Raw genomic sequence first — 19,754 nt, 5'->3', positions numbered from 1 at the left:
TTAAATATAAGAAACTAGGTGTGTACCGAAGAGAACCTAAGCCCTAAAGGGTAATATAGGGCTGTAATTCAAATAGAGCAGGGAAATATGACAAGGGTCATGACATTGTAAAATCTACTTAACCTGCAATAAAGGCCCAGCTTATTCTTTAACTTAATCTAGATGCTGTCCTCTTCTTCCAGTCACCTTAAGTAATACTGTAACCAAGACAAAAGACAGACTTCTGGAGTGTGAATGAACTTACAGGGAAAGACTGCTGAGATCCGAATAACTCTATTCTTGTGACAAGCTTCAAAGGAGTTATTAATCACCTACATACATCACACCTTATAAAGATACCTACCCAAAAGGCCCTATAAATCCCCAAAACACCCATAAACTCGCCTCCTTTCTGAGGTCTCCTAATCTTCATCTGCATGTGTACTGTACCTTTAAATTAACTTTTCACTGCTTAAGCCTGCTAAGTTTTGTCTGAATTTTTTTCTTGCAATCAAGACAAAGACCCAGACCTTAAATGGGCTCAAAATCTTCCACTGGTGGTATTTTTGTAACTTTTTTTTTCTGAAGGTTTAAAAAAACTTTAGAGAGGCTGAAATGATCGTATTGTAATTCTAATAGGGTTGTGTAAGAAATGAGTTGAAAATTCTCTTTTGATATCCCTGAAGAGTTGGATTTTCCATTATATAGGCTTTGTTCTTCAGACCGCTAACTTTAGGAGTTGAGCAAAAATATAGCTTAATTCCCTACAAAAGAATGATGGGCACTAAGTCTGTCATTCCCAGGAGTCCCTGTTGTTTGGAGGTAAGGCACATTCGTATAGGCTATGTAGGTTTCAGCACACTTTATAGAAACCACCAGCTGGTCCAAAAAAAACTTCCTAATGCTTGTAGGGCCTCAACAACCTTCCCTTCATTGTCACCTTCCACTCCAAGGCAAGCTCACTGCTCACAAAATACCGTTCAGTCAGTGATCTGCCTGGGAACTGCCACTTTGCTATTTCATCCAGCTTTCTAGTCTTAAACACAATCCTTTTCTCTCTCCCTGTTTTATTTCAGATCAGTAGGGAAGCAGCTGCAGGACCGTCTGAGGAGGAAGGGGCTTGCCTGTTCCAGTCACCTGTGGCCATTCAATCATGTTCTTTAGCAGTCTGCCTAAGAAGTCTCCTTTCCTTTGCTTTGGGAGGTTCTCAGAACATAAACTCACTCCATCAAGTGCTCTGAGCCTCCCCCAAATTCTGGGGTGGTAGGGGTATAGTTCCCACATCATGCAGATTCAAGCAGACACTGGGATGCCAGGTGACCCTGGCTTTAGAAGTTGGCAAGGGATTTGCCCTATGCCAAAAGGGAATTCAATGACCTTTCCTCATCTCCCTCAGTTCTTCCTTGCTCTCTACTACCTGCAAGTCTGCTGACATTTGCAACTATTCTCGTTTTGATGAATTCTTTTCTTCTGGCACTTGTTCAACCTGATCACAAATTTTTTCTTCATCAGAGTCAAGAGCCCTTTCCTGTTGGGTTGAGATTTCACCAAGTGTGTGGGGAGAGAACTCCACAGATGTGGCTGCCTGGCAACACAATGAAGGCCATAATATTGCAAACATTTTTCAATTAAAAAAAAAATCAAGCAAAATGGATAGATGGAACCAGAAGCCATTTGAAGTTTGACATTTGTAGGCTGCAAAGCAAAAATGTCAAGAGTTGCAAGTGTCTTCCTATATAATTGAATATCACAGCCTCAGCCATATAACTGCCTAGATAATCCAGTCTTCTTTGCTCTGTCTCAAGCACAGGAGGCACTGCAGGACATGGGCTCTCTTGTCCATCCTCTCCTTAGTTATGGAAGCACTGCTAATGGATCAAGGCAATTAACTCCTTCCCACTGCCACAGATGAGAAGTTATACAGCATGAAACCAATATTTGCTATCCTTGCTCTAGATTCCTGATTCTGCAGATCAGGAATTCCCCAAGACCAATAATAAAAGATTTAGAGGGAAAAGACATAACATAAGGCAATGGGCAGTGAGTTGTCTGAGAGTAAAAATTTAATCTATTTTTTTCTTCTTCCTTGGTCCTTCAGCCAATTGAGGCATATCCTTTCTCAATCATCCAAATTACCCTGTTTACCCTACTTCTTTCCACTCACTGAAACTGTAGTCACAGAAGCTACCTTGGTTTGGTGATTCAAAGAAAACAAAGAACAGAGCTTGGATGGTAACTAGCCTTGACTACTCCAGGGGATATTTATAACTCCTAGTAAGAGCTTTTCTGGCCTAAATAATATGCTAACATTTACAATAGTGTTTTACTGCCTGTTGACTACTTCCTCCCATTTCCACTTGTAGTTCTCTCACTGTTCATATCCCACATCCCCACCCAAGTCTCCTGGCTAAAATTAACAAAATTCAGTCCCATGCAGCTGTCTGGCATTTGGTCCTACACAGGGGTCTGATCACTACAGGGAAGAAAATACGTGTAGATTCTCAATTGGATTCTTACACTCAATGGCTATCCTGCAAATGTAGATATTCTATCATTCAGTGAGTTCCTTCAAAAATAAAATTCTGAACTGTAGTATGTACAGACTATGCCTGGTATACTAAGTAATACAAAGAATAGGTTCCTATTCTTAAGGAACTTACATTTTTCTAGGTGGAAAACATGTGTTCTAAGAGCTTTACAAATATTAATCCTTACATGAATGATGTAACTACTATCATCCCCATGTTACAGATAAGAAAGACTAAGCACTGAAAGAATAAGTAATTTGCTGAAAGCCACACACCTACTAAATGGCAAAGCTAGGAATCAAACCCAGACAGCATGGCTCAAAAAAACTATACTGATGTATAATATAATTCAAGAGAGTATGTGCTGGGTACCATGAGAGAGTTATGAGCTGCTTTGAGTAATTAGAGAAGAATGAAAACTTCCTGCTGAGCCAATGGAGAAAAGACTCAGATTCAGCTGGGCCCATAAAGATCAATATAGTTTATACCTAATGGGGTATTTGAGGCTAATCCTATGGAACTTCCTCTGGGGTTTTACTAGACAAACCCTCTCTTTTGCTTTCTTTTTAGCATGTTATCATTCTAATCCCATCACAAAAAAAGTTCTTCAATCATACAGTATCTCCCCCTTTCATTGTGAGCCTTTTTCAAAGAAGTTTACATTTTCAATTCCATGCCTCCTATTCAGATACCAACCCTCTGCCTCCTGGAATCTGCATGCATTACTCTACTGAAATGGCTCTTGCTAAGATCACCAAAAAACATAGAAACACTAAATCGACTGGATATTTTTCAGGATTTTTTTTTCATTTTTAAAGCAGAAGAAAAAGAACCAGTATGAAAGGAGAACTGGAAAGAAGAAAATAGGAATTAATCACAAAGCAAGACCATGATAGGAGAACAGAATCAGTATCATAGAAGGTACTCTATTAGCAACGAGGAGGCAGCGAAATGAGAGAGCATAGGAAGAAAATAATATTCAAGGAGATTTTGGTGGATGCCTTCATTTCAGTTAAGTAGTAGCTTAAAGTATCTACCATGAGTTGTGGTTTGGGTTCAAACTTTAAGGAGAGGAGAAAAGGTCTGAATGTATTAGAAAGCTAATAAGAAACAAAGGGGATAAAAGTGAGCACACGATTGAGATTAGATAGAATGAAGTAGAACAGGGCCAAAGGACAGCAGAGTGCAGGCTTTAGTGCCAGAGAGATGTGGGTTTTAGTCCCAAATCTATATACATGAGTCAAGTGTTCTTGGGTGAGTCAGCAAACCTCTTTGAGCCTCAGCTCCATCATCCATAAAATAGATTACAATACTTCCCAGGGATGTTGTGAAGACTGAATTAAATGAGACAGTTTATCTAAAGTGCTAATAGTTTTACTTGAAGACTTTACCCAATAATATTCAGCTACCCGAGCACAGAAAAAAAAAAAAAGATGACTTAAGCTTGGGAAGGTGGACATGATGGAGGTTAAGAGAGCAGGAATCTGGGATTATTTGAGAGGACAATGTGCACTGCTGACAGAGGAGCCTGAGAAAACAAATTCAGTGAGGGTCTGCCAGCCTAGAAGAATAGTGCTAAGGTAGAGACTGGAGGTCAAAATGAGGTCACAAAGCACACTCAGGAGTGACAACTGTAGATGAGACAGAGTTTGTGGTCAGAGACAGGAAGCTCTTATTTCAAGATCTTGGAGGCAGAATAGTTCCAATAAGAATGAGGTCCCAGTATGGCTGCTGAATCAAGGGATAATCAAAATGTAACCATTATTTTAAATCATGAATGTGACTTAGGATAATTTTACGAGACATCTCCAACTATACAACTTGACCTTTTAGAAAAACACTAAGAATTAAAAGAAAATTCAATCTCTAAAGAAGACAAGTGAAAAAATTAGAATATATTAAGTGTTTACTATATGATAAGTAAGTTTTTTTTTACTGTGGTAAAATATACGTAACATATAATTTACCTTTAAACAATTTTTAGCTGCATTCAGTAGCATTAAGTCAGTCACATTGTTGTACAAATATTATCACCATCTAAAGACCTTTTTCATCTTCCCACACTGTGCTAGGTGGTTTTATATATGACTTCATTTAACCCTCATGTAACTTAGGACTTTTATAGATGAGGAAACTGAAGCTTTGAGAGGTTAGCTGACTTCCTAAGATTACTAAGGCTAATAAATAGTAAATCTATGATTTGAATTTAGGACTTTCAAAGTCCAAGATCTTTCTACAACATGCGGCCTCTAATTAAAGTCAGAAAAAAGATTCCCCAAAACGCTATGAGGATACTACCTTTGCTTAACTCCTCTCACTGGAACTCAATATACTTTTCAAACTACTATTTTCCTCTCCTTTGTTTTTTTCACTCCATTTAAAGAGAACTACACTGTGCATTGTTTCTAGATGTTTTATGTGTAATCTTAATACTCTCCCTGATTCCTAACCTATAAAATGGAGAATGAATGGTATTGACAGTGAAATAAATTAGATTTGTGTTTAATGAAGTATTAAACAAAAGGTCCAATATTAAACTTGTTTTGCTATGAGCTATTATAGAAAGAATGAACCAACAAATCACATCGCTTTCTTTTCTATCCTTCTTAGATGAAATTTAAAAGCTTTTCGTTTGTTAAGAGTGCCATTTCTCCTCATTCCAAGTATCTTCCTTTCCCTTCAAAGTGTATACTGGCCTGGTACAATTTTCAAATTGAGGTAAGATCAATTTAAAAAATAAAAATAAGTAACCATGTTAGTTAAAGCATACTTTCAAGCTTGTTCTTCATAAACACTTTCATATTATTTTCATTAAAGTATAAATAAGAAGATTAATCATAATTTTGGCAAAGTAAATCTAAAACTAGGGGTAACTTATGCTAAAAAATCCTGTGTATGTATGCATGTAGGTGTGTGTATCACTTCGAATGTGTATTACAAATAAAGTGACAAAGCAGCAATTACCTATTACGTTGAAAATTTTCAAATACAATTTGAGACATGTTAAAACCTGCTTCATAAAGTTTTTATTCTGTATACCAAGCAACAGAAGTGGCTGTTCAGGAAGAGGTTACACAAGTTGTTCTGTAGAGGTTTTTGGCTTCCGCACCTCTGAGATTACACTATGTTTATTGCCAAGAAGCATGTGTGAAAATCCCCTACTCTGAGCCACATGATGGCGCTTTTAGCTCTGTCAGCATTAACCATTCACTTCTTTTGATGTTTCAACTCGTAATTTGATTCTCAACATTTGTCCTTCCTTCTTAGTTTAACTTCTGATTTTTCAGGTTATAATTCAAGAAATTTTCTTCTTTCAATGACTTGTCAGAGCCTACGGCCAACCTAATAGAATTAAAAGCACAATTCACTGCATGACTATCTAAATGAGCAGTCTCAAAGGAACAAAACTATGTGGTCTGTTTCTGGCTACCAAGTAGGTGAAAAATGTCTAGTTCACAACATGAGAATCATCATACTGCATCATAACCCAGTCCATGTAGGTCAATGTTTGGCTCTGACGGGGCATCAGGAGACATTTTGTGAGAAACACTGCTGTTCTCCATGACACTAAGGATATACTCTACATTATTTTTTTATACCTTAATAAAAATGAGGGACTAGAAAACCTCTAAGGCCCTAACTCCAAAGCCTCAACAGAATTATGGACCTAGAATTCATCAATTTGTCTATCTTCCTTAAATTCATTTATACATTTTACCAATGAGACAGTGAACTTACTATGGTATAAAATAATATCTTAGAAATTTTAGGAGACACTATAGGTTTTAGTATTTTAGAATCTGGTAAATAAATTTCTATTGACTTTCACAATAATGTAAGAAAGACCAAATTGAGACAAATTCAATATTGTATTTTCAAATGGAGTGTAAGATCATGGTATATCTGAAGATAAAAACTTCAAGTTGTTCTGGACATACTATAAAATATTCCTGGTTTTTCTTCATAATTTAAAAATTGTGATTCCATCCTTTAACAGCCTTCATTTTTATAGACTGAAAAGTTCAAATTGTTTAACTCAGTAACTTTTACCCTAAATTCTTAAATAAGATTCCCCTAAAAAGGTAGTATAAATTTCCCTAATCTTATGCTGATAATTTTAATTTTTTCATTGTTATAAAGACATTTCCTTATCAGAAAACTTTTACTATAGTAGCAGTGATTGACTGACTTAGAACTAAAACATCAGAACTAAAGGGAAATAAGAGTTAAATACAAATTTCTATTTTACAAATGAGGAAACTGAGCCTTAGTGTTGATAACGGTGTTTCCTATAATAAAACTAAAAACCTAAGCTAGATTCAACAAAACAGTACTCTTAAAACTGCAGAACAGGATCAACCAATTAAATGGGATGCTATCAGTACTTGACAAAAGGTAACAGCAGAAAATATCAGAGGCTTTTCATGTAGTGAGGAAAACATTGTTGAGTAAAACTTTTGCTTCAGTTATATATATGTAGGGGTCATACTGTAAAATGCCTTTACTATAGTGATAAAAAATTTTGGAAGTCATTGCAGTAAAATACCTAATTCTTTGAGTGAATTTTAAAATGTATTCTTATTTTAAAATTATGATTTTTAGTAAACCATTTAGTATTAATTAAAAATGATTAATTTTACTAATGATTATAATACAGTTTATCATGACCCATTTTAAGTTAATACAAGTATCTCTGCACTAACTACTAAGTGCTGCCATTTAAAAGAAGCCATTTTTTTCCCCTTTAAAAGAAGGCAGGTTCTGAATGTTATATCCCATACCATGTGTGAATAGTCTTTTTTAAAAATCTCATTTTTGTAGAGCTTATATGTGCAACAGCTAGACAATGTTTAAAAAAAATACATTCTACAATTCTGATCATTAGCACACAAAAATATCAAACATTCTATGAAGACACAGTGACCTCTAGTGGGTTCATTAAATAAACTGACATAATCCTTGTCCCTAAGAATTAGAAATTAAGGTAGTACTGATGCATGCAGTTATAAAAAATACTGATAGTTTTATATTGATGTTTTATACATAAATAAAGCTACAGTTACACAGTATACAATGTGACAAATGTGTATTTACTTACTTAGAGATTACTTAGGGGTTACTTCCAGTCAAGTGGAACATAATGATAGATCCCTGGTCTTGTCCAGAACTGTCACTAGCTTAAGAAATAAACTTAACCTTTCTGAGTTTGTCTGATAATGAGATTGGATTAAATATTTCTAAGGATCTTTTCAGCTCTTTAATTATGATCCTTTCTTCTTTAATTTATCTTGTACACCAAACCAGATTAAATTCTGTTCAAAGGCATTTGATGACTCCCCGTACTTGACAATATACCAAACTTAGCCTGGCTCCTTGTTACCTATCATTATCTTCTATTTTTTCCTAAAACACACCCCTTCTTTCAAGTGAGCTAATGTTCTATCTACTTCTAACAGCCCAACCAACTCTTAGAGTTTATTTTCTTACCTCTGTTTACAGCCTTCTCATTATGCAATGTCTTAATCCTCACTAACTTACATTACAGGTCCCCATTAGAATAGTACAAATTTGTTTCATTCACATGTGTTTGTCTTCCCAGTTAGATTTAAACTCACAGGTTGGGTTTTATACATATGTGCATGCACAGGTTTGTGCGGCCCGCTGGGTACTGAGTACAATTCATATTTGAAATATAAATTAAATTGTTTAGTTTAGACTAGGGAAACCAAGGCCATTTTCATTTTCCTTTTTTAGTGAGGTAGCAAAGGGCATATATAAGTAAAGTAGAATTTCAAGAACTATAAAGTAATAGCACTTCATGTTTTGGGAAAAAGTGAGTGTACTGAACATAGGAAGGCAAGATTTTAGGAAAAGGTTAGAGGGAAGAACTATTTTAAATTAGCTAAGGGAAGTACTAATAACTATGTTTAAAGAAAATAGAGATGACAGAAAAGGTGGTTAGGTAAATGGTTTTGAAGCAGTTAATGCAGATACGAAGATGGGCTAAATTAGAGGTCTAAATTTAAGAAGCAGAGAAGATATCTTTGGAAGTGAAATTAAGGATAACTTAAGGAAACACTGGTCTTAGTGAACAATGAGGTATACTGTTGTGGTAGGGCTGTGGAGGCAATCAATAGGCAACTCTGGTGAAAGAATACAAAGAAAAGAGAAAAAAAGAGTGAGTTAAAAAGGTGCTCCTAGCTTCCCAGTCACCCTGGATGATGCTACAGTCTTCTGTCCTCCAAACAAGACAGTCAGACAAGCTGGTGGAGAAGTGATAATAATTTAGTCTTCATTATGTCAATTGCAATTAACAAGGTCATAGCGTAGTATATTCTACATATTCTAAACCACACAGGATTGGACAGGCAGGCAAAGGTGTCTGCCAACAAAGGCAGCCATCAGCACAATTGATACTAGTGGAAACTACACCTTTGTACATCATGTAAGACTTTATGAGATTTTTTTTAAGCAGAAATCTTCAGTTAACATTATGTTACTACATTTATATCATTAAGTTTATTTAGCATAGATCCTAAATATTTTATTACAAATAACACTGCCTTGTGTTATAATATTCTCTATCAAAAAAGAATTACTGGGATATTATCTCATTAATTTAAGACTTTGTTTGGAATTTCTAAACAATACAGTTTAAATACATAATAATAGTTTTGTTACCATTTTAATATTATTATGTCATTTGCTCAATAATAAATTTTCTCTCAAATTCACAACTACTAAAATGTTGTAAATGTTTGAACACTTCCTGAAAGGCAAAACCCCAGGAATGTCCATAAATATTTTTGCTAAAAATGACTCTCTGAATGAGATTTCTTTAAATGCATAAAATACTGTACTGATTTTTAATAAAGGCTGAATGAATTAGCAACCTGAACTTTTTAATCTTAGAACATAGTTTTCTAACAACAAACTGAGTTCAGTTGGATCATAAGGTCCAGTATCTTCTGAGAAAAATTTTACATTTTTACTACAGGGTTATTATATTAATAGGAGTAATAGAAATAATTACCACAGCAGGAAACAAAATTCAGTTTTATGATTAAAGCTATAATAGCAAACAAATAACATTTGTATGTATTAATTTTCTGATTTTAAGTATAAAATCCTTAATAGTTATGCTTCAAATATAACCGTTTCACAATTCATATTCTATAGAAAACAAGACTTACTCTCTGCATATCTCAAAAAGCAGAAAGAATTTATCAGAATATATGAACAAATGTACACATAATGATTTAAATTACCTTTCTTCTTCTCGAACCCATACCGGAGTTTTAGGAATTTGTGCTTCAAAAAGCTTAGATGCTTTATAGCAAAAATTGCTGCAAAAACACTGAAAACAACATTTTTAAACTAGCAAATTATTTTTTCCTTACTGTGAAACACAACTTACATACAGAAGAGAGTACAAAACATAAATATGTAGTTCAAAGAAAACATTAAAACCCATGAATCTACCGCCCAAGAAGACACTTAAAACCTTTTAAGGCCTCTAATGCCTCATCCTTGACAGCACCACTCTCCATATTCCCCAGCGACAACCACTATCATAAATTTTGTGTAACTCCCTTGCTTCACTTTAGTTTTGTTACCTTATATACATATCCTTACAAAATATAGCATTCAGTTTGCCTATTTTTAAACTTTGTCTGAAGGAATCATATTGTTATGTATTCTTGTTTTCTTTTGTTCCATATATTTTTGAGATTCATATAGTTGCAGCTTATTCATTTACACTGTGTATTACATGCCACTGCATAAGTATTTATTGACTTATTATGGACCACTGAGTTTTTATTTTTTTTTGCTATCACTACAATGTCATGAACATTTTTAAAATAATAACTGTGACAAAATAATTTTACTATCTTAACCATTTTTAACTTGTACAGTTCAGTAACATTAAGTACCTTCTCACCGTTGCGCAACCATCATCACCATTCATCTCCAGAATTCCTTTCATCTTGCAAAAGTGAAACTATGCACTAAATAATAATTCCCCATTTCTGTCCTCTTTGATAACCACCATTCTACTTTCGTCTCTGTGAATATGACTACTCTAGGTACTACCTCATGTAAGTGGAACTGTAATATTCGCCCTTTTGTGTGGGCTCATTTCACTCAGCATGTCTTCAAAGTTCATTGATGTTGTAGCATATCAAAATTTTCTTCCTTTTAAAGCTGGATGATACTCCACTCTATGTATATGCCACACTTTTTTTCCAACTAGGAACATTCACATTCATTTGTAGTTGTGCACATGGGCAACAATTTTCTTAGGATATATATCACAGAATAAAAAGGCTTGGTGACAAGGAACATGCTAATTTGACTTTACTAGATAATGACAAAGTTTCTCAAAAAGGTACCAATTTTTATTGGACTGCTAGTATAAAGAGTTCCTAATGTCAGATTTTTATAATTTTGCTAATTTGGGGTCTGTGAAAACATAAATCAATTGTTTTTATTTGCTATTTCCCTGATTACTGATAAAGTTTAGCATCTTTTCATGTACTCATTAGCCATTCAAGTTCCTTTTGCAATATTTTTCTATGAGGTTGTTTTGTCTTCTTCTTATATATTCTAGTTATGACTCCATAGTCACTTATACGTGATTAGTAGCTTCTGATCTATAGCTTATCTTTTCATTTTCTTGGAAACTTCTGATGAGGAAATGTTTTTAATTTTAATGTAGGAAAATGTATCAATTTCTCCTTGCTAGTCTATACTTTTCTATTTTTTTTAGTTCCCTCTAGTCCAAGTTTAGAAAGATATCCTCATATACTGTTTTCAAAAAGGTTTGTCTTTTACATTAGGTCTTTAACCTACCTAAAACTGATCTTTCTATGTACCCTGATATAGGGGTCAATTTTCATTTTTTTCCATATGGATAACTAATTGTGCCAGTACTATTTACTAAAGAATCCAATTCCCCACTGATCTGTACTACTCCTGTTGTCATATAATATCAAGTGACCATACATGTGGTCAATCTGTTTCTGGCCTTCTATTCTGTTCCATGCCTTACTTGCCTGAATTTGTGAATATGCACTTTTAATTTTAAATGTTCAAGTATTACTTAAAGTGTAAGCAAAGAGATTTTAACACTTTGAATGAAATATATATGAATAAAAAACTTTTAAAATGGCTATCTTCTAAAAGGTAAGATTCTATACACTTTTAGAATTCCATTTAGTATATTAAAAGATAACTAACACATTGAAAATAACATTTAAACTTACCTTTCTTTCAGTAATATCATAGACTTTGTTGGTTTTGGTAGAAATTTTATATTTCTGTTTCGGTACCTAAAGAAAGAGAAAGTACAGCTTACAAAATAATTGAAGTAGTAAACATGAACTTTATATTACAAGATTAAGTCATCTACATGTCTTTGGCTAACATGTCATTAGTTCATAACTTCTGTTTCATTTCTTGTTCTTTCTACAAAATATTTTGCTAAATATAAAATTAAAAATCCTGTATTTTTAAAAAGTTACTTACAATTCCCAACTTCTTCTGACACAATGGATAACCACAGAGTTTGATGATGGAACGTTCATCCACAACATCACTGTAGTGAGTAGGTGTAATGAACTTCCCCTATAATTAATAGAGAAGGTCATTTCTACCCCAGATGACTGGAAAAATTCATTTATCAGCTAAGCCTCATAAATCTCATCTGAAAACAAAAGGATAACAACAGTCTATCTCATTGATTTAAGGTTAGAATCAGAGGAGAAAATAAAGGAAATGCACTTAGAAAAGTGGTCCACACAGAGTAAGCAATCAAAAAATGTTAGCTATTGAGAGTGGAGGAAGATGGCAGAATAAGGGGTCACTGCTAATAGTCTCATTCCACATAAACACACCAAAGAAGCAACTAAATATAATACAACTAACTCTGAAAATGACCTGACTAACAGAACAGACCTACACATGTCAAAAAAGAGAAGGCCACATTAAGGGTAAAGGGGCAGGTCCGTGATAGATTAGGATTCAAGTTCTTCCTCCATCCCAACCCACAAGTTGGGGGAACAGAGGAAAGGAGTGGGGAGGAGAAAAATGCTTAGGAACCCAGCACACTTGGCCCTGTAGACCTGCTCCCGGAAGATCAATCCCCATAATATTGGGCTTTGAAAACTAATGGGGCTGGACACCAGGGAGAGCTGGAGGGTGGTGGAAGGCTAAATTTCTGCTTGTAGAGAGCTGGCAAGCTCTGTTGATCCACAGAAGAAACAGTTTGAAAGGAGATTAGTTAGCCTTGAGAAATGTGCCAGAGGGGTGGGGAGCTGAGGATGATCTCTCTGAAGAAAGGGCAGCGAGCAGCACTTTTCAGCCCTCTTGCAGCCCTATAACCAGACATTTGTGCAAACCAGATCTGAAACACTCCATCTGCCCCACCTGCTCAGCCCCACTAAACAAACCCAGCCTAGCACTAGTTGGCTATTGTGAGCAGTCAGGCAGAGGGTGGCCCCACCCACAACACACTGTAGAATAACCAGGCATTGTACACTGAGGCATAGCAGTGGGATTTGGCCATCCCACAGTGGTCATGGCCCAACTACACCAGGAAACTCTCCTGGTGCAGCTGGTCTGGTGAGCAGGGGTTTTGTGCTTCTGGACACTACAGGACACCTACTAAATAAAGCCACTTCTTTCAAGATCAGAAGCCATAGCTAATCTAACACATATAAATAATCACAGAGAACCAGATAAAATGAGGAGTCAGAGTATCTTCTTAGGACAAAACATCAGAAAATGATACATGAAATGCAGATAAGCAATCTACCTGATAAGGAATTCAAAGTATTTGTCATAAAGATGTTCACTGACCTGGGGCAAAAAAATAGACAATCTCAAGTCAACAAAGAAACAGAAAATAGAAATAGAAAATAGAAACTCTCAAGGACTTTGACAAAGAAATAGAAAATAAAAAAGAACCAGTCAGAACTAAAGAATAGAAGAGCTGAAATGAAAAATACAATGTAGGGAAATAATAGTAGACTAGAGGATACAGAAGAACAGATCAGTGAGCTGGAAGATAGGGGAGTGGAGAGTAACCAAGCTGAGGAAGAGAGAGAAAAAATTCTAAAAACAAGAAGATGCTAAGAGAGCTCTGTGACAACTATACACAAAATAATATCCAAATTATAGGGGTCTCAGAAGAAGAGCAGGAGAAAGAGGTGAAAGTTTACTTGAAGAAACTATTGCTGAAAACTTCTTCAACCTGGGGAAGGAAACAAACATCCAGGTCCTGGAAGTGCAGAGAGCCCCTAACTAGATGAACCCAAAGAGGCCCACACCAAGACAAATAGTAATAAAAATGGCAAAGATTAAAGATAAAGACAGAATCTTAAAAGCAGTAAGAAAACTGCAATCACCTACGAGAGATTTTTCAGAAGCTTTACAGGCTGGAAGGGAGTGGCATGAAATATTCAAAGTGCTAAAAAATCTAAAACAAAGAATACTCTACCCAGCAAGGTTATCATTCAGAGTTGAAGGAGAGATTAAAAGTTTTCCAGATAAACAAAGGTTACAAGAATTCATCACCATTCAAACAGTCTTACAGAATATGTTAAAGGGACTTCTTTAGATGTAAATGTTTTTAAATTTAAATGTTTTTCATAAAGGAAAACAAACCTGCAGTAAAGGTAGTAGACCAAACACTCACAAAGTGAGTATGATGTTCAAAAGACAAAAGCGGGAAAATCAATTGCACACACAATTAGCCTAGAGATACACAAAATAAAAGATGTAAATTATATCATATAAATAAAAATTGGAGGGGGATATAATAATAAATAAGTACTTTTAGAATATGTTTGAAATTATATATATAGGAAGCTATATATGAACCTTATGGTAACCACAAACCTAAATTCTGTAACAGATACACAAGAAATAAAGACAAAGGAACCCAAGCATAACACTATAAAGACAATTATTAAATCACAAGGGAAGAGAGCGAGAGAGGAAGAAAGGAAAGAGAACTACAAAAACAACCAAAAAACAATCAACAAAATGGCAATGAGTACATACCTATCAATAACTACCTTAAATGTAAATGAACTATTTGCTTCCATCAAAAGATATAGAGTGGCTGAATAGATAAAGAAACAAGATCCATCTATAGGCTACCTACAAGACTCACTTTAAACGTAAGGACACATATAGACTAAAAAGTGAACAATGGGAAATAAAAGTGAAAAAGAGCAGGAGTAGCAATACTTAGACAAAACAGAATTCAAAACAAAGAAACTAACAAGAGACCAAGAATATGTATCATACTACATAATGATAAAGGGATCAACCTAACAAGAGGATATAACAACTATAAATATCTATGCATCCATTATAGGAGCATCTAAATATGTAAAGCAAATACAAACAGACCTAAAGGGATAAATTAACAGTAACACAATAATAGTAGAGGAATTTAACATCCAATTTACATCAACAGATAGATCACCTAGACAGAAAATCAACAGGAACCAGTAGCACTGATTGACAGACCAGAAGCACCTAGCAAATATATACAAAACATTCTACCCAAAACCAGCAGAATATACATTTTTAAAATTTAATTAAGGATTCATTGATATACAATCTTAAGGTTTCCCTTGAGCAACAATGTGGTTTCAACATTCACCCATATTATCAAGTCATCCCCACTCCTTTGTAATCACTGTCAATCAGCGTAAGATGCTATAGAGTCATTACTTGTCTTCTTCATGCTGTACTACCTTCCCTGTCACCTGCCTATATTGTGAGTGCTAACTATAGTGTCCCTTAATCCCCTTCTCCCTCCCTCCCTACCCACCCTCTCAACCCCTTCCCTTCGGTAACCACTAGTCCCTTCTTGGAGTCTGTGTGTCTGCTGCTGTTTTGTTCCTTCAGTTTTGCTTTGCTGTTACACTTCATAAATGAGTGAAATCATTTGGTACTGTCTTTCTCCACCTGGCTTATTTCACTGAGCATAATATCCTCTAGCTCCATCCATGTTGTTGCAAATGGTAGGATTTTTTTTCTTCTTATGGCTGAATAATAATATATTGTGTATATGTACCACTTCTTTATCCATTCATCTACTGATGGACCCTTAGGTTGCTTCCATATATTGGCTATTGTAAATAATGCTGTGATAAACATAGGGGGGTATATGTCTTTTTGAATCAGGGGTCTTGTTTTCTTCAGGTAACAGAATACACATTCTTCCCAAGTGAACATGGAATGTTTTCCAAGACAGATCACTTATTAGGTCATAAAATAAATCTCAATAAATTTAGAAAGACTGAAATCATATTAAGCATCTTTTTGGACAACAACAGTATGAAACTAGAAATCAATTACAAAAAAAAAACAGGAAAAAAACACAAACACATGGGGGCTAAACAGGAGGCTAAACAACATGCTTCTAAATACTCAATGGATCAATAAACAGATCAAAGAGGAAGTAAAAAAATACATGGAGACATGAAATTGGAAACACAACAGTTCAGAATATGTGGAACACAGCAGAAGTGTTTCTAAGAGGGAAGTTAGAGCAATACAGGCCCACCTCAAGAAACAAGAACAATCTCAAAAAAACAATATAATCCTACAACTAAAGAACTACAAAAACAAGAACAAAGCCCACAGTTAGTAGAAGGACATAATAAAGATCAGAGCAGAAATAAATGAAATGGAGACTAAGAAACTGAAAAAAAATCAATTGAAACTAAGAGCTGGTTTTAGACAAGATAAACTAGACAAACCCTTTGCCACATCTATCAAGAAAGAGAGAGGACACAAATAAAAAAGGGAAAGGAAAAAGAAGTTACAACCAACACCACAGAAATAGTATTACATGAAAAATTATATGCTAATAAATTAGACAACCTAGAAGAAATGGATAAACTCCTAGAAATATAACATTCTTCCAAGACTGATCCAGGAAGAAACAGTAGGTTGAAGAGACTAATTACTAGTTATAAAATTGAACTGGTAATCAAAAGCCTCCCAACAAAAGTCCATTACCAGATGGCCTCACAGCTGAATTCTACCAAACATTTAGAGTAAAGCTAATACCTATCCTTCTTAAAGTATTTCAAGAAAAGAAGAGGAAAGAATACTTCAAACTTATTCTAGGAGGTCAACGTCACTCCAATACCAAAACCAGACAAAGACACAACAAAAAAAGAAAATTACAGACCCATATACTGAACACAGATGGAAAAGTCCTAAACAAAATATAAGGAAACCTAATTAAAAAACACATCGAAAGGATTATTCATCATCATCAAGTGCGATTCATTCCAGGGATATAAGGATGGGTCAGTATCTCTAAATCAATCAATGTGATATACCACATTATCAAAAGGATAAAAACCATATGATCACCTCAACAGATACTGAAAAGCATTTGACAAAATTCAACATCCATTCATGGTAAAAAAAAAAAAACCAACTAAGTGAGTACAGGGGTAAAAATACCTCAACATAATAAAGATCATATATGACAAACCTACAGCTAACATCATACTCATGGTGAAAAGATGAAAGCTTTTAAGATCAGGAACAAGACAATGATGCCAACTCTTACCACTTACATTCAACATAGTACTGGAAATCCTAGCCACAGCAATCAGACAAGAAAAAGAAATAAAAGGTATTGAAATTGCTAAGAAGTAAAACTGTCACTATTTGTAGATGAATGATACTATACATAGAAAACCCTAAGACTCCACCAAAAAACTTTTAGAACTGATAAATGAGTTCAGCAAAATTGCAGGATATAAAACCAACATATAAAAATCTGTTGCATTTCTATATAGTAATAACAAACTAGCAGAAAGAGAAATCAAGAAAACAATTCCACTTAAAATTGCATCAAAAAGAATAAAATACCGAGGAATAAATCTAACCAAGGAGGTGAAAGACCTGTAAGACTTTGAAACTGTAAGACACTGATGAAAGAAACTGAAGATGATAAATAAATGGAAAGCTATTCCATGCTCATGAATAGGAAAAATACTGTCAAATGGCCATACTGCCCAAACTTACCTACAGATTCAACACAATCCCTATCAAAATACCAACGGCATTTTTCAGTGAACTAGAGTAAGTAATCCTCAAATTTGGATGGAATCACAAAAGACCCCAAGTATCCAAAGCAAACTTGAGAAAGAACAAAGCTGGGGGTATCATGCTCCCTGATTTCAAGCTACAGTAAAAAGCTACAGTAAAAAGCTGCAGTGATTATAACAGTATGGTACTGGCACAAGAATAGATATATAGATGAATGAACAGAACAAGAGCCCAGGAATAAACCCACACATAAATGGTCAATTGCTATATGACAAAGAAAGCAGAATATACAATGGAGAAAAGACAGTCTCTTCAATAAAGTGTGCTGGGAAAACTGGAAAGCTACATGCAAGAGACTGAAACTGGATCACTGTCTTATAACAAACACAAAAATAAACTCAAAATGGATTACACAGCTAAATGTAAGACATGAAACCATAAAACTCATAGAAGAAAGCAGGTGATCTCTTAAACACCAGCATTAGTAATTTTTTTCTTGATAAACCTCCCTGGACAATGGAAACATAAGCAAAAATAAACAAGCAGGACTACATCAAACAGAAAAGCTTCTGCACAGCAAAGGAAACCATCAACAAAACAAAAAGGCAACCTACTGTATGGGAGAATATATTTGTAAATGATTTATCTGATAAGGGGCTGATATCCAAAATACATAAAGGACTCATACAACTCAACACAAAAATAAAAAATAAAAAATAAATTTAAAAAATGGGCTGAGGACCTGAATGTACATTTTTCCAAAGAGACATACAGACAGTCAACAGGCACATGAAAAGATGCCAAGATGCTGAACATCACTACTCATCAGGAAACTGCAAATCAAAACCAAACTGAGATATCCCCTCATACCAGTCAGAATGGCTACAATCCAAAAGCCAAGAATAACAAGTGTTGGCAAGGATGTGGAGAAAAGGGAATCCTCCTATACTGTTGGTGGGAATACAAATTGGTATAGCCACTGTGGAAAGCAGTAAGGAGGTTCCTCAAAAACATAAAAATAGAAACATCATATAACCCAGCAATTCCACTTCTAGAAATTTACTCAAAGAAAACCAGATCACTGATTCAAAAAGATATATGCACTACTATGTTTATTTCTACATTAGTTACAACAGCCAAGATACGGAAGCAAAAAAGTGCCCATCAATAGATGAATGGATAAAGAAGATGTAGTACATTAATACAACGGAATATTGTATAATACTGTCAAATCACTATGTTGTACACCTGAAACTGACATAATATTGTGTATCAAGTATAACTTCAGAAAAAGTTAGCTTTTAAAAACAAAAGTTCTGCCACAGTAGACTAGATAGCTTTGTAGATTTTACACTTCATGAAATGATTCTGAGGCAGGAGGAAGTGGTGCTACAGTGATTGCTATAGCAAAGCAAAATACTGAAAGTATGTATATATATATATTTTTAAGTAATATTAAAAACAAACCACACAAAATAATCAAATATAATTTTATCTATTCTTTAAGCACAATCTTAAAAACAAAGTATATTAAAGGTGTCATTTTAACTCCTGAACAAATTTTTGTGCAAAAATTTCCAGCCTCTGAAAAAACTGTACAGAAGGATGATGAGGTGGTTGTTATACGCTAACAACTATTTTCCGTTAACATCTTCCTGTTCAAATAATCTCAACTCGTGTTTCACAACTTTGAGATCTTTATGAGTTTTTCAATTTTCACAGGGATTGAAATGCTTTTAATTGAGGGTGATATAAAGTATTTGTTTCCAACAAAGCATTTCTAGTTATGTTTTTTTTAGTGTCATCATACATGTAGATTCTGATGTAGTTACCTATATTAATTTTAAATGTTATGTTTATACTCCTGTTTAGAAAAATCTGAGGCACACTAAAAATTGTTTTAGCAAAAGAAACTGCATTCTAATTTTCTTTTTTTTCTCTTCAGTATTATGAGAACAGAAATTTCCATTCAAAATTTTAAAGCAATTATAATTCTATTGTTATGTGTTAAGTCATAAATGATTTATTTATATTTCAGGTTTTTAAAATATCAAAATTAATGGAATTACATTAACAAAAATAATAACCTGTGACTAAAATGAGACAATGGAAATGGAACAAAGTAAGAAGTTTGAAATAAGACAAATTCCACAG

General features: G+C 34.5%; 1 protein-coding gene across 5 annotated transcripts in view; it reads right to left on the bottom strand.

Annotated features, from left to right (window-relative positions):
* Positions 1-19,754, bottom strand: part of RPAP2 (RNA polymerase II associated protein 2) — a 109,181-nt gene that overhangs the window by 84,753 nt on the left and 4,674 nt on the right. For all 5 annotated transcript variants that reach the window (XR_012130236.1, XM_073234274.1, XM_017666488.3 and 2 more), the window contains exons 4-6: positions 12,036-12,134; positions 11,774-11,839; positions 9,776-9,864 (exon numbers count right to left, since the gene is read on the bottom strand). Coding sequence is in view for 4 of the 5 variants with exons in the window: in XM_073234274.1 (XP_073090375.1) it covers positions 9,776-9,864; positions 11,774-11,839; positions 12,036-12,134 (254 nt within the window). In the remaining variant the exon portion in view is untranslated. The remainder of the gene's footprint in view (positions 1-9,775; positions 9,865-11,773; positions 11,840-12,035; positions 12,135-19,754) is intronic.

The sequence above is a fragment of the Manis javanica genome, chromosome 4 (genome assembly GCF_040802235.1).
Source record: "Manis javanica isolate MJ-LG chromosome 4, MJ_LKY, whole genome shotgun sequence".
Lineage (NCBI taxonomy): Eukaryota > Metazoa > Chordata > Mammalia > Pholidota > Manidae > Manis > Manis javanica.
This window is presented reverse-complemented; position numbering and strand designations above follow the sequence as displayed.